The 14,535-nt window shown below is 67.1% G+C and overlaps 1 protein-coding gene across 1 annotated transcript in view; it reads right to left on the minus strand.

The window, feature by feature from the left end:
- Positions 1 to 2,146: 2,146 nt before the first annotated feature.
- PLXNA1 (plexin A1) overlaps positions 2,147 to 14,535 on the minus strand; it is a 42,093-nt gene continuing 29,704 nt past the window's right edge. The window contains exons 21-32 of the mRNA XM_079934824.1: positions 13,585 to 13,727; positions 12,110 to 12,366; positions 11,798 to 11,864; positions 8,405 to 8,551; positions 8,126 to 8,285; positions 7,474 to 7,577; positions 7,186 to 7,282; positions 6,698 to 6,888; positions 6,451 to 6,620; positions 5,042 to 5,254; positions 4,814 to 4,964; positions 2,147 to 3,821 (exon numbers count right to left, since the gene is read on the minus strand). Of these exons, the coding sequence (XP_079790950.1) occupies positions 3,726 to 3,821; positions 4,814 to 4,964; positions 5,042 to 5,254; positions 6,451 to 6,620; positions 6,698 to 6,888; positions 7,186 to 7,282; positions 7,474 to 7,577; positions 8,126 to 8,285; positions 8,405 to 8,551; positions 11,798 to 11,864; positions 12,110 to 12,366; positions 13,585 to 13,727 (1,796 nt within the window). The 3' untranslated portion in view covers positions 2,147 to 3,725. The remainder of the gene's footprint in view (positions 3,822 to 4,813; positions 4,965 to 5,041; positions 5,255 to 6,450; positions 6,621 to 6,697; positions 6,889 to 7,185; positions 7,283 to 7,473; positions 7,578 to 8,125; positions 8,286 to 8,404; positions 8,552 to 11,797; positions 11,865 to 12,109; positions 12,367 to 13,584; positions 13,728 to 14,535) is intronic.

The raw sequence follows: 14,535 nt of genomic DNA on the forward strand, positions 1-14,535 counted from the left end.
CCGAGCCTATTGGGCCCTGGAGGAAACAGCCAGGGACAGATGGGGTGCTGCCCAGAGCCACACGCTGGGAGAGCCTGCACCGACACCTTCTCCGTCAGGGCAGGAAACCACCTTCCAGAACCTTCATGGGACCGATCGATGGGCCTGTGCTGGGAGGGCCAGCATTGCCCAAACTGGGCCCCTCAGCTGCAAGGTTCTGAGTGGGGTGCTCCTAGCTAAGAAAATCTGGTACGCGCAGCTCCAACGCTGCTGCTCAGGGTGGGGACCCAGGCCAATGTCCAGGCTTCCCCAGGCCCTCTGGACTTTAACACGGTCTCCAGGGACCGACTGCTCTGAGCCGAGGCAGAACACCCAGGGGAGCTGAGAACACCGTGTGGGCCCAGGTCAACAGGACCCCCTGGGTGGGGCTCGGGCCCTGTGTTTTCAGTCTCAGCTGATGGTTCCCCGGTGGTTCAGGGGCCCGGAGCACAGGAGCTCTGTGATGCCAGGTCCTGGGGAGGCCCTGCTGCACTGGCCACGGCCTGAGGCCAGGAGTCCCGGCATCTCGGGCAATGCTGCCGCCGAGGTGGGGGGGCGGCTGTGCCTGCAGCTCTGCTGGCCGCGTGGCGCCAGCCCAGGACCCTCCCCCTCCCCCACCCCTGAGTAAGGAGAGCCCAGAGCCGCGAGTTTTAGCAAAAATGTTTATTCTCTCCTTAATGTGTGTGTCTTTACAAGTACTAAATCTGAGACAGTAAACTAGGAAACGGCCGTGTATTTACACAGCCTGCGAGCCACGCCACCCCCGGGAGAGGCAGCGGCAGAGGGGCCGCTCAGGCTGCCGAGCGATCGCTCTTCTTTTGGGTGGGGTTTGCGGCGTCAAAGGACAGCTAATCGTGGGCTTCGTCTTAAAAATATCTCTCTCTCTCTAAATATATCTATTCTAGCTTGTGTAGCACCAACGGCGTGAGCCCTCAGCTCCAGCACTGGCGGCAGAGCCAGGCGGGGCTCGCTCAGCAAGGGCAAAGCGGGGAGGGCGGGGGGACCTCTCCCGTGGGCCTGGGGCCTGGGGCCCGGGTCGGGGAGTGCGGGCAAGCTCGAGGTATATGGAGAGGCCAGGCTCCCGACCGAGGCCGAGCTGTCCCTGGCGCTCCTGAGACGCGTGTGAGCGAGGGCGGGAGGGGGCCCGGGGCGGCGGGCAGTAGCAGCAGTGTCGGGGCGGGCAGGCATCCTGGCACACCGCCCCACACCACAGTCCAGAGCCCCGGCCCTGGGGCTGCAGAGGGGCCTTGGGGGCCACCCACCTGCACAGAGCAGCGCTCCCATGCCACACTCCAGCCACCCTCAGGCCAGAGCCGGAGCTTGGGGTCCGAGTGCCCGGCAGGAGGACGGGGATGTGACGGCAGGCGCCTGGGCCCAGTGCCGAAGGCGCGGTGGAGCCAGCAGGACCCTGGAGACGAGCCAGGAGGAGGACTTGGCCCGAGTCCAGCCCCGGGAGAGGAAGGTGCGGCCGTGCTGCGGGGTGGGCTGCAGGCGTAGGTCAGCGATCGGCTCGTGTGTAAACAGACAGCGCTAAAGTGCTTGCGCACGCACTCCATGAGGCCTCGCGCCCGCAGGGCCGGCTCCCCTCCTGCGTCACCACCGCCCAGCCCGCCGCCCGCGGGGCAAGCACGGGGCCGGGGAGGCCCGAGGAAGGGGGGCTGGGACTGGGTTCTGAAGACGGCGGCGCAGCGGCCGAGGAGCCCCCTGACCCGAGCGGGGCTGGAAGAACGGGGGCTTCGATCAGAAGCAGCTTCAGGGAAGACTCGGGGGGAGCGAGACCCGCACCCGGACGGAACCCGGCCCCGGCCAGCGCCCGCCCGGCCTGAGCTCCTGCTGGACACCCGCCACGCGGGGGGCCCGAGCCCTGCTCAGTGCCCACGGGGCCCAGGGCCCCCTGCACCCCGGTTCCAGGAGCTTCCTGAGTCAGGAGGGGGCGGATTTCACCCCTCCTCCCGCGAGGGAGCAGCTCCTCAGCTGACGGAGGTGTGCGGTCTGGCTCACGCGGCTTGGGGGGGGTACCCAAGACGGGCGGCCGGGGGCGTGGGGCCGGCCACAGCTAACTGTCCCTTAAAGTCCGCGGGAATCTGTAGTACCGTCGAAAAAGTGAATTGAAAAGGGAACAGGCCACTGCCTTCACAAGTGACTGATTAATTAGAAAACATGAAAAAAGGGCCTAACCACCTCTAGTATTCAACACTTGCAGTTTTAAAAAGATCAAGTCAGACTAAACGCTAGCACAGTCATGCAGGAATCCACGGCCCGCGTCCGGGAAGCTCTCGGCCCGAGAAGTCCTCTCCTTCTCACGTCAAAACGAAAACAGGACGACCCGCAGGTCGAGGGCGGAGGCCTCGGGGGTGCTGCAGCGGGGAAGCTCTGGCCACGTTCTCCACGACCATTTGGTATTGCTTTCTCGCTACCTTAATTCTCTTATTCTAAAGTGTAAAATTTCTCCTCCTCCAGGTAACTATACAGGACCCCACTGGGGCTGGAGACAGGCTAGAACCACATATATATGTATATATATATATGGATATATATGTACAGATTTTTTAATTAAAAACGCGCTGTTTTGCTCGCTGAGAGCAGGACGGGCAGACCGGCTCTGCAGGCCCCCCGGTCACTGCGTCCTGCTCCCGGCCAGGCCAGGGGGTGTGGTCCGAGGCCCCCGTGGCCCCGCTGCCCAAGCAGAGCACAGCAGGACCCCCTTGCTCCCCTAAAAGACGAGCAACAGCCCCAGATATCCCTCCACTCCGAGGGACCAGCACGCTGCTGAGGGGCCAGACTGACGCCGCTGGGAGGCGGGTGGGGGCCGGGGAGGGGGGAGGAGGGTGCTCGGGGCTGCTCCCGGGACCTCCACAGCCGAGAGCTCAGGCCGGGACGGGGGCGGGCGCGGTGGGGGGAATAAATAAGGGAACGTGCACGCATGACCCGGAGCCCCAGGCCCCAGCGGCTCCCAGAGGAACAGCCCTGAGGACGGAACGGGATCCGAGTCCTTCTGGAAGTCACTTGGGCCCCGCGTGGAGCCGTCCTGCAGCCCCTCCATGGGAGGGAGCCGGGGGCCTCTCTCTGGGCGAGGTCGACGTGGCGCTCTGGCCTCGGCCGCGGAGAGCACGCGGTGAATCGGAGGATGGTGGCGGCGGTGCACTGGTGCGTGTGGTGTTGCCGGAACGTGGCAGGTGGGTGGTGACGCCTGGACCGACTTCAGCTCGCTGTGGCTGGGCCCTGGGCATTCAGCCTCCCCGCCCGGCCGCCAGCCACGCCCCAGCCCTCAGACTCTGCCTAGGGAGCCGGGCACAGCTGACCCCCTCCCAGCCCCTGGGCCTGGCCCTCCTGGCCTCGGCAGCCCAACCTCTCCCTATAGGAGAACTCCTGCCTCACCCCCGGGGCCTCAGCAGCAGTCACCCACTGTCCTGAGAAGGCCCCCGGCCACACCTGGGTTCCCCAGCCCCACGGCGAGCAGCTCTGGGCGTGGAAGGTGCTGCAGGGCACCGTCTCACCAACACCAATTAAGAACCGGGACCCCCGCAGGCGGGAAGGGGACGGGGCGGCGAGGGGGGCCAGGACTGCACACCCGGCCCCCAGCGCAGGGCACCTGGTATGGTTGGGGCGAGGCTGCCTCCGTGGACCTCCCAGCTCCGGCTGCTGCACAGGGCCGCCCCCGAGGGCCCTCTCACTCTCCTGCTGGCCAGGCAGTCATGGCCGATGGCTCAGCTGCTCAGGGCCATGGTGTCCACCACCTGCTCCAACTTGCTCCGGAGCCGCTGCCGCCGTGCCTGTTCGTCCTTCTCCAGGGCCGTCAGGATCTGTGGAGGTGGGAGGGGGGCATCAGGCCTGTCCGGGGCTCGGGGTAGCACACATTGGCTGTGTCCAGAGTGGGCTCCAGGCTGCGGCCACTTTGTCCCACCCACTCTCAGCTGAGGGACCTGGGCCTGGAGCCGGGACCCCCAGACCCCGCGACCCCGGGGTCCCCATCCGCCCCTCATCCCCCAAAACCACCCGAACAGGGCTCAGGTCCCTGCCGGCCCTCCAGGCCCCCGAGCCCCAGGGCCTGCCCCCTGCACCCGCGGGTCCTGCTGGGCTCTGTGCTCACACCCGTCTCCCGCGGCGGCCAGTCAGCCCCCAGCACGTGGCCGAGCTGCCGTCTCCCTCCACAGCCCCATCGCCCCGCGTCTCTGCACCCCTCATAGCACAGCCCCTCGGGAAGAACCGCAGCCCGCCACCCCCATGCTCTGACCTGCCGCCAGGCCTCCTGCGCTCACCGCCCCATCCTCTCAAACCCACACAAAAGTTGGAGCTGGCGCCTGAGCCCTCCAGCTCCTGACGTGGTCCCTGCAGCCGGGCAGCCCGGCCACAGCCCCTGCTCCCCCGCTCCCCGCACCCAGCAGTCAGGCTCCGTCTCTGAACCCCAAAGGCCGTCTCCCTCGGGAGCAGCCCAAGACCCTACAGCCTGCACACCCGGCGACGGCCCCGCCTCCCCCTCCTCCCAGGACATTCTGATTCAGCCCCGCACGGCCTCTGCCGTTCTGCATCCGGCCTGCTCTGGCCTCAGGGCCTGGGCTCTGGCCGGGCCCGCCCTGCCCCTCCGGCCCTGCGCTCTGTCCATCCAGTGCAGCCCACGAGTCAGTCGTCTGTCCTGACGTCTCAGGGAGGCCCAGCTCCGCACGCGCCCGGCTCCAGAAGCAGATCGGGAGCCGAGGGTCGAGGATGGTCCGTGCCCTGCCCTGGAGACGCGCCCAGACCCATCAGGCAGCCCGGGCCGGGGCGGGAGCACGCTTGGTGAGGCTGGCGAGCTTACCTCGTCCTTGTACTTGCTGATGTAGGAGTAGATCTCGTGCAGGGCACTCATGCTGTTGAACTGGCTCAGATGCAGCCGCGACTGTTCAGCCAGGTACGCGCTCATGTCCTGGTCGCTGATGGCGGGCATCTTGGCGATGTCCGCGTAGTACCTGCGGCAGGCGGGCGGGCGGGCGCGTGAGCTGGGTCCCGGCCCCTCCCCCGCCCAGCCCCGGGCCCGCGCCCCCACCTCTCCACCCAGCTCTTGTAGTTGGGGATGTCCTTGGCGTAGAGCAGCTTGTTGGAGGGCGAGTCCTTGCCCAGCTTGTGCTCGGACGTCGAGCAGGAGTCCATGAAGGTCTGGGCCACCACCGACAGGCAGGCGTCCGTGATACTGCTCTTGTGGATGTCGAAGACGAACTGCGGGTTCTTGATCACGTTCACCCAGAAGCGCAGGGGCAGGCTGCGGGCAGGCGGGCGCACGGTCGGACGGGCCTCAGCGGCCCTCGGGCCGGCGGGGAGCGGGGGCTGACCTGTGGCCTCACCGTCCTCCCGGCTCTGGCCTTCACGGTGACCGTGGATTTCCATGCAGCCGGGGAGACAGGCCCAGAGAGCTGGGCCGTGAGCGAGGGCTGCTCCTGCTGGCCAGCCCCTCCCCACGGGCCCAGGGGAGGGTGTGCACACCCACAGGCTCTCTCGCCCTTGGGCACCCACTGTGCCCGGCTGCAGTCCTCCAGGCCTGAGTGCCTGCTCACGGCTGGGCCGGCTCCCCTCGAGTCTTGGTGACAAGACCGGGAAGGGGGCCAGCAGACGCAGCCCCACTACAGCTGACCCCGACCAGAAGGCCACCTCTACGACCACCCTCAGCTGGGCCAGCGACAGCCTCTGGCCACGTGTCACTGTTTAAACTTAAATAAAGTTAAAGATTCAGGGGCTCGACTGCACCAGTTACGTCAGATACCCCTAGTCACACGTGGCCACGTGCGTGGCACCAACCCAGAACTTTCTACCAGTCCAGAAAGGTCCCCTGGACAGTGCTGACCTACACTGCCTCCCTTGGTGGCCGGTGGACCCCCTCAAGGGCCACGGGCAGCGCAGGTGGAGCTGAGGCCCAGGGTGGGTTCGCTTGGAGAGGACCTGGGCTCATCCCAGGCTGGGGGGGCAGCAGTGTACAGGGAGGAGTCGGGTCACGGGGAGGAAGAGGCCAGAGGCACAAAACTTGTGAGGACCAGGCAGCCCCTGCCAGGGACCCGGGCAGCTCTGGAGGCAAAAGCCAGACCGGCAGCGAGGGGGCGACGGGACTGAGAGCCCCAGGAGCGTTTGCTGTCACTGTCACCCTCGTCGCTGTAGCCAGCATGGGACGGGCCTGTCCCACTGAGCCCGTTTCTCACGCAGAAGCCTACACACCTGCACGCAGCCGCGCACGCCCAGAGACACGCACAGATACACGTGTGCACACACCCCCCCCACCCACATCCGGTCCCACAGGTAGGTCAGCGGATGCCCCCGATGGCTGAGTCAGAGAGGCCCAGACGGAGAAGGACCAGCCTCCTGGCACTGCAGCCCCCAGCCGAGCCGGGCTGCCCCCAGGTCCCAGGCTTCCTGCTCCAGCGGGGACCTCGGCCCCGCCCCCGCCCCGCCCCCACCCCAGGCCGGTACCAGTTGCTCTTCCAGGTGTGGCGCACATCCGCGTCATGGATCTGGTGCTGGTCGGCCTGCTCGTCCAGGAAGTCGAACATGTACTTGATGGCCAGCGGCAGGGCCGAGCCCCGGTGCGCCGTGCTGAAGATGGTCTCGAAGAGGTCGTCCACGAACTTCTGCAGCGTGCCCTGTGGGGGGGCGGCGCACAGCTCCAGCGGCTGCCCCGGCCCCGTGAGGCCCGCCCGGGCCCCCTCCCTCCGCCCACCTTGGTGGCCAGCAGCCGCGTCAGGTAGATCTCGGAGACCATCTTGCTGCCCCGGTCGCCCTCTCGCTGGTCCAGGTGGTCGTGGTTCTTGACCAGGTGCCACAGCTTGGTGCCGCTCTCCAGGTCGGGCGTGATCATGGGCGTGCGCGAGCGCAGGCTGTCGGGGCTGCTGGCGGTGCGCAGCATGCTCTCTGCGGGCACCGTGCCGTCAGCTGCTGCGTCCCGCCCCCCCCCGCCCGCCCGGCACCAGGTTGCTGGGCAGGCGGCTCCCTGTGTGAGCCTCAGCTCCCCCCCGACAGCTGGGGTCGTCCGCCCCCACCTCCCTGGGTTTCTGGGGACGGTGCTGCCCGGGGAAAGGCCGAGGGTCCCCGGGACAGGCTGTAACCAAGCCGTCCCAGGCTGCCGCAGCGGCGCCCAGAGTGGCATTCTGTCCAGGTCGGTGGTCTGCCCGTTGCCCCCGCCGGCCCTCTGCCCCTGCCGGCGCTCACCGTATCTGCTGAGGGACTTGGTGAAGGTGGACGAGTTGGAGATATTGTAGGCAGACGTCTGCTTGGGCACCAGGGCCACCGAGGACCCATCCGTCACCTACGGGCAGAGGGCCGGGTGACGCGTGACCCACCACCCGCGGTTGGTCTCTCACCTGGGCCTCAGCCTTCCCCCCAACCCTGGGCGACCCCCACGTGTGACCATGCCCTCTCCTCCTGGAGCGCGGCCCCCAGCCCTGAGCCCCGTCGTGGAGAGAGGGGCCCGAGCCGTGGCCGCAGGTTGGGGGTCACCTGGTAGTGCGCCAGCGTGTTCAGCCTCTTCCAGTCGTTATCGATCTTGGTGGTGACATCCTCATCCTGCAGGATGATGCGGGCCATGCGGCCCTGACGCCACTCTGCGGGGGAGGGGAACGCTGGAGTGCTGCCCTGCTCCTTGCTCCCTCCATCAGGACAGGCCCAGGGGGCAGGGGCCCAGGGGCCCTGAGTGAAGGCTGGGCAGCAGAGTGACAGGCCCAGCCCAGAGCAGAAGCCCAGCCCCTCTGGCAGCCCCCCGCCCGCCCAACCCTGGGCAGCCCAGCCTTCCGGAGCTCCTAGCCTGGCACTCAAGGCCTCCCTCCATCGCGGCCCCAGCCTCACCCACCAAGGGACCAGCCCGGTCCAGCCCGGCTCTGCTCCCCAGGCCCTTCCCACTTAGCAGGTGCCCCTGCCCACGCCCCGCTCGTGAGCCCCCACCCAGCTCCAAGGGCCCGCCTGCTTCCTAGAGCACACGGGGACCCCACCCCTGCCCCCACCAGCAGGGGCGCAGTCCTCTCAGTGCCACCCTGCTTCCACCACCCCGGGGAGCAGCCTACAGACCCAGCCTGGGTCACGCACCCCTTCCCTGCAACCCTCCGGGCCAGCGCCCAGTACTTGGACGACGCGACAGAGCCCCTGCCGGGCTCACCCAGGTCCATGTCCCCGGCCTTGGGCCGCTGGGAGTAGGGCACGCCCTTGTACACGGCGTCCAGCAGCTTCTCCTTGACCTGTGTCACCGTGTCGCAGTTCAGCCCCTTCACCGGCACCTCGGGCGCGTTCTCATTCTCGGGGTTCACGCAGTTCAGGGTCTGCAGGTGGGAGCGCAGGGCGTCAGCCCCCTCCCCCTCCCTGGCGGGCGGGGAGGGGTGGGTGGGCGGCGCTCACCAGTCAGCCCCCTCCCCCTCCCTGGCGGGCGGGCGGCGCTCACCAGCGTCTTGTAGTCGATCTGCTGGCGGATGAGCTTGTCCTCGCTCAGGGAGTATCGCGCCTCGCCCGTGATGGCGTCGATGGGGCCCTTCTCCATCTGCTGCTTGATGGCGCAGAACAGCAGGAAGAGCGGCTCCCCGGCGCACTCCTGTGGGCGGGCGGGCGGCGTCAGGCTCCGCCCCAGCCGCTGCCCCGGCCCCCCCCCCCCCCCCCCCCCCCCCCCCGCCGCGGAGACGGGCATGAAAATCCCGGAAAACGACCTCAGCAAAGGGGCCAAGCGGGGAGGACCAAGGCCAGTCAACCCCGGCTGAAGCCTCGCCCGCTTCAGGCCTCGGCAGGACCACGGCCCTCTGCCCAAAGCAGCCAGTGTTGCATGTGGTTGAGGCGCAGGCTCCGGTGCCGCCCCCACGGCCCAGGGGGCTACAACGGTGCGACCATCATCTATCAGATGGGGGGCCCCCTCAGCTAGGACTCGCCTGCAGGAGAGGGCCGCCCCTCCCTCCAGAGCACGTGGCCGACGCACTCACAGGTGCAAACGCACCAACCCAGGGCAGGAGGCTGGCAGGGCGGCTGTCCGGGCACTCGGGGAAGGTCTGCGCTGCCCATCTCCGACCACGTGCCACCTCCCGCCCCCACTGCAGCCACTGGGCGCGTCCCCACCTCAGGGCCTTTGCACCTGCTCCCCCTACAACCAGAACTGTCCCCCTCAGGTCTTCACTGCCCCTTCCAGACCCCACCCGACATCCCTTTGTCAGAAAGGCTCTCCCGGGCCCTGGGCCGAGCCCGCTGGCCCTCACTGCCATCACACAGAGCCAGCCCTCTTCGACGGTCTTGTTTGCTTCCCTGCCATTTCCCCTCTGGAGTGGAAGCTGCCTGCCGCAGCCAGGGCGTGCCTGGCCCCGCCCGCTACATCCCCAGTGCCCAGCACGGAGCAGGCGCGTGGGGGGCTCTACGGACGCTGCTGGACAACAAACACCGTTAACGAACAGCTGCGGAAGGAGGGCTCCCGTCCCGCCCCCGCCAGAGGGCTGCCCCGACTGCAGTGACCAAGCTGCTGCGTGCCCTGCACAGCTGAGTCCCCACCTCAGCCGGACACAGGCCCCTCGCGTCTCGCCCCCCCCAACGGAGCTGGGAGCGAGTGTGGCCCTAGCAGGCAGCTGCCGGCCTGCTCCCTGGCCCACCAAGAGTGGCTCTGCCCGGAACCAGATGCTCCAGGCAGCTCGTTAGCATCTGCGGTGATGAAAGAGACAGCTGCCAGGGAGTGGCAGTGAGCGCAGGTCATCCGGAGACCCTCCAGCAACACGCCCATCTCTGAAATCGTTTCATCTGCAAACTTGGCTGCATTACATCAGCTAGGACAGAGGTCCAGCCGTTAACAGCTGCCTCTCCCTGCAGACGCCACGACACTTACTCCTCTCAGAAGAAAAAGGGCACCTCAGGAGGTCAGAGGGTGAGGTTACACAGCACATCACGAGAAGCCAGGATTCGAACCCAGACAATCTACCGCTAAAGCAGCTGGTCCTTAAAAGCCAAGCGTCCTTACAGAACATGCAGGCTGAGCAGGGTGTTCACTCCCAGCCTGGCTGGCAGGCTCTGACCCACCCCCACAGGCCTGCCCAGATGCCGGGAAGCAGGAACCAGGGAGCAGAAAGCTCTGAGACTGGGAAGGCCCAGAACCCGGCCCTTCCCTGCTGGGCCCACTTCCTGCACAGGGAGGAGGGCGACCTCGGTGACTCTCAGGCCCAGCCGGAAGAGATGTGCAGAGACTTCCAGTGAGTCTCCAAGTGAAAAGGTGACACGAGGACAGGCTGTTCGATAAACGTTAGAACAAGCCCTTCTCCAATCGGGAAAGAAAATCGAGTGAGATCCCTGTCTCACACCATATACTAGCGGAAAACATTCCTCGGCGTAACACGAGAGCTGTAAATGACAGGAAAGTTCAACATTCTCTTGGGACTTCCCTGGCGGTCCAGTGGTTAAGACTTCACCTTCCAGTGCAGGAGGTGCGGGTTCGATCCCTGGTCGGGGAGCTAAGATCCCACATGCCCCAAGGCCAAAAAACCAAAACAGAAACAATTCTGTAACAAATTCAACAATGACTTAAAAAAAATTCTCGTAAAAAAATTTCTTTTAAACTTCTTTTTTCAAAGAAAGCGGGCCTCCTCTGAACCCCCTCCTCCAGGTTCCCAGAGACGACTTAATGAGCACGTGACCAAGTCACGCGGTCTGCAAACAGGTGCGCTTTACAGGAAAGGCACAGCTCTGTTACTGCCACCTGTCCTACACGACAACAACGTCGTCGTACTCTGGGCATCACTGGGCCACCACCCACCGGGCGAGCCCCACCCAGCCCGACCCCCTCCCCTCTGGACCTCGCGCCCACCTCAGGGCCTTTGGTCCCCGTCTGGCTACCTCCGGCCCCTCCTCATGCTCACATCTCACCACCCCATCCACGCTTTCACGCCCCTGTGGACACCCCGCCCCTTTCCCCATCTGCGCCCCTCAGCCCAGCCAGGACTCTGTCCTGAGCACTCTGCGCCGCAGCAGCTGGGCTCAGCACATCCTCCATGGAGGACGGAAAGCCCCACCGCCATCCCCTCCTCGGGACACTGCAGCGAGCGGAGCCTGCAGAGCCACACGGAGAGGAGACCCAGGCCGCCTGCGTCACGAGGCTCCACGGCCCGCTCCCTCACCCACCGTGGAGCTAACCAGGGGCCACCATGCGAGGACCGGGCCCGGCTGCCAAGCCTTTGGGGTTTTCAAGGGAAGCCAGACAGACATCTGGGTCTGATGATCTCCCAGTTCTAAAATGCAGGCGACCCAGCTAGCTGCTCACGGCCCTGACAAAGTCCACCTGGACCCACGTCTAGCCGGCCTGCAGGCTGTACCCATTCCGAGAACAGCCTGGCTCCCCAGGGTCTGTCTGGGGGTCAGGGCTCTCCCAGCCCGAGAGGGAGTTGTTTGGGCAAGAACAGTGGAAGCCCAGGCAGCTGCCCGCCTCCTCACAGCAGGGCCAACAGGACCCACCGCCCCCGGGCGCCTCCTCAGGCTGGCCCAGGGCCAGGAGCTGGACACACACACGCCCCTGCCCGGGAGCTCCCTCCGACCTCAGGTCTGGGCCACGGGCACTGCATGAACCCCACCGGAGCCCGGACGCACGCCCCAGCTCAGTCACGTGCAGCTGCGGGACCCACGTCGGACCCCGGCGTCCACCTCTGCCCCGGCGGCTGAGTGAGGACAGGACGGCCTCCAGGAGGTGCAGGGAAGACGCGAAGGGACAGCCGCGAGCCGGGGGGGTCCTGCCGAGGCCCTGGCCCCTTGGTGTCTCGGCTGAGAGCCCACCAGTCACCCCTGGCCTCCCACCCCCACCTGGGGCCCCCCGCGGCCCACCCACCTTGAGGAATTTGTACAGAAGGAAGGTGAACCAGTTAGTTAGCATCTTCTCTGCCACCGACTCAGTCCTGGGAACAGAACACATGCAGGGGCGGCCTCAGTCCTACCGCCAGGCCCGCCCACACCACCACCTCGCCACCCCACCCTCCCCAGGGCCAAAGGTCAGGCCTCGGCCTCAGAGCAGGTGTCCCCTCGCGCCGAGGGGTCCCAGACGAGGCAAGCCCCGGAGTGGGTCCCCGGAACTGCAGCGGCGGCGCCTGGGCTGCGCCGGTGGGCGCGCTGCCGCGGGGGCAGGCACGGGGCGCAGACTCACCGCCGCAGCAACAACTTCGGGTGGTTCTTGCTTTCCAGGTTCTTCTCGATGAGGTCGGACAGCAGCTGCTTGAGCACACCCGTGGCGTACTCCATCTCGCCCTGCAGGGCCGTCATGACGAGCGAGGCCACGTTGCCGCGGTCCCGCATGGAGAAGCTGCGCTGGGCCTCCAGCGTGCGGATGAAGGTCAGCAGGAAGTGCTTCTTGGTCAGCAGCTGCCCGAACAGGGTCAGAGACTTCTCCACGTTAGCCTGCACCTGCGGGGCCACGGGCCTGCTCAGACCTCAGAGCGCACCGGCCCCTGCTGGCCGAGGGCCCGTCTAGGCCCCGGTACAAAGGGCGGGTCCCTGAGCTGCAACTGTCCTAGCAGAATGGACAGGGCCTGGCCGCTGCGTGAGAAGCCACAGCAGGCAGAGGCCCGGGGCACAGCAGCGTGCGGGAGCAGAACGGAGGCCTGCGCCAGCCACCCTCTGTGTGGCCCAGCTCGTCCACCGGGCACCGGGAGTGCCCGACAGCCCCTCCCAGCCGGCACCAATGCAGAAACCACCCTCCCCCTTCACAGAGGACACCCAGGTCCAGAGAGGGCAGCAGCGCGTTGCAGCCACACAGCATTGAGGTGGGAAAGGGCCCATGGAATGCCAGGCACGGCTGGTTCCAGGTCCCCGCCCACTCTTATCTGCCCCGAGGCTTGTCATAGCATGACACACGGCTCCCAGCCCAGGCAAGACAGGTGACAGGTACCAGAGAGGACACACAGTCACAGCTAAGAGAACAGTCAGACCGGCCCGGCAGACGGCAATGCCGGGAGAGACACCTGATGGCGGATGGGGAACCCCCAGCATGGCAGACACCCCAGCAGACAAGCAGGCAGTGAGCAGCCCAGGGCGTCTGGGCCCGAGCCAGCGCGACAGGAAGGCCCGCTGAGGTGCAGCTCGAGAGGGAATGTCCCACCAACACAGCCACGTGAGGGGGCTGGCTCCCCAACATCCGAGGGGTGCAGGACGCGACGCACACGCCCCCCACAGAGCGCAACAGAGCAGACTCGCTGAGCCCCTACCCGTTCCGAGCTGGGGGCCCTGGGCGTCTGGCCAGCTACCGGGCAGCCCAGGAGGACGTGGGTGCCAGGCGGCTTCCCCTCGGCAGGCTCGGGGGCCGCGTTGGCTGCGCAGAGCCCAGCTGAGCGCCCGCACCTCCCAACACTCATGGCAACAGCCCCCCTGGCCCAGTGAAACTCGGCACCCAGGCCCACCCAGGAGCCAGGCCGGACGAGCTGCAGGTGGTTAGGCTAGGGGCCCAACGAAACAGGGCTGGGCCCTGGGGAGCCCAGGCTAAGGGTGGTTTGCTGGGGCGAGGCCCCCCACACCCGGCCCCCCTCCCAGCAGTCTCGAGCCCGCCCCCAGGACCCTGCCGCCCCAGCACCCAAGGAGCCCCCGCAGGCAGAGGCAGCGCCTCTGGAACCCCAGCCAGCAGCCCACCTCCATCTCCTTGAGCACTGGGTGGTCCTCGATGCCGGGGAAGAGGACCCGCATGGCGTACGTGCGGTAGTCAAGGAACGGGATGCCGGCACCGTCCAGGTCGTTGGTCAGCTCGTGGATGTCCGTCTGCAGCTCTGCAAAGGCTGCGGCCAGACGAGGTGTCACGGCAGCTGCCCCGGCCCCCGCGGCACCCCCCACTCTCCCCCAACACACTCAGGGTCGGGCCAGCCCCTGACTCTGCTACTCGCCAGCTGGGTGAACTTGAGGAAGTTCCTCTGCCTCCGTTTCCCCAGTCCTGACACAGAGGCTGAGCCCTCCACCCCTGACCTGCTGCAGAATTCACCAAGACGAGAGCAGAGGCGGTGCCGGGATGGGGCTGGAAGGGGCCTCCACGTCCCGATGGGGCAGAGCAACCGTGGCCCCCTGGCTCCAGCCACAGGAGACGAGCGGGGATGAGGCCGGCTGGGAAGGGGCAGAGCCCTGCGTGCCAACAAGCAAGCCCTCCCGGCTCAGGCCAGGGGCCCCTGACACGCCCGCCCGCTGCTTTCAGAACATTCCTGAGCCCTGAGGTGTGAGCCCTGCGGCAGCCCAAGGATGCGCTGTCTGGTCAGGAGCCGGCCCTCCCCCGCCACCCACCCCGGCACTGCTGCCTGGAGTCTGGTCACCTCCACCTGGCTGGCCCTGGGGGCCCGCACACACGCTGCCAGACACGGGCATCACAGGTCAGTCCAGACAGGACAGGCAGACGGTTGTCCTTGTCCCAGGAAGGCCCAGGCCGCCGCCTCCCACCCAAGCCCCCAACACGTGCCGGAGCCCCTCAGGGCGGCAGTCTGCCAGGGACTGAGGGGGCGCTGGGACACGGGCCTTTGTCTTAAGACGGGCCAGGGTCCCGGGCAGACCGGACACCCCAGGCCAGTGGAATTAGTGACCACCCAGAACGAGGCCTGTTAG

The sequence above is a fragment of the Stenella coeruleoalba genome (assembly GCF_951394435.1).
Source record: "Stenella coeruleoalba genome assembly, chromosome: 10".
NCBI classification, from domain to species: domain Eukaryota; kingdom Metazoa; phylum Chordata; class Mammalia; order Artiodactyla; family Delphinidae; genus Stenella; species Stenella coeruleoalba.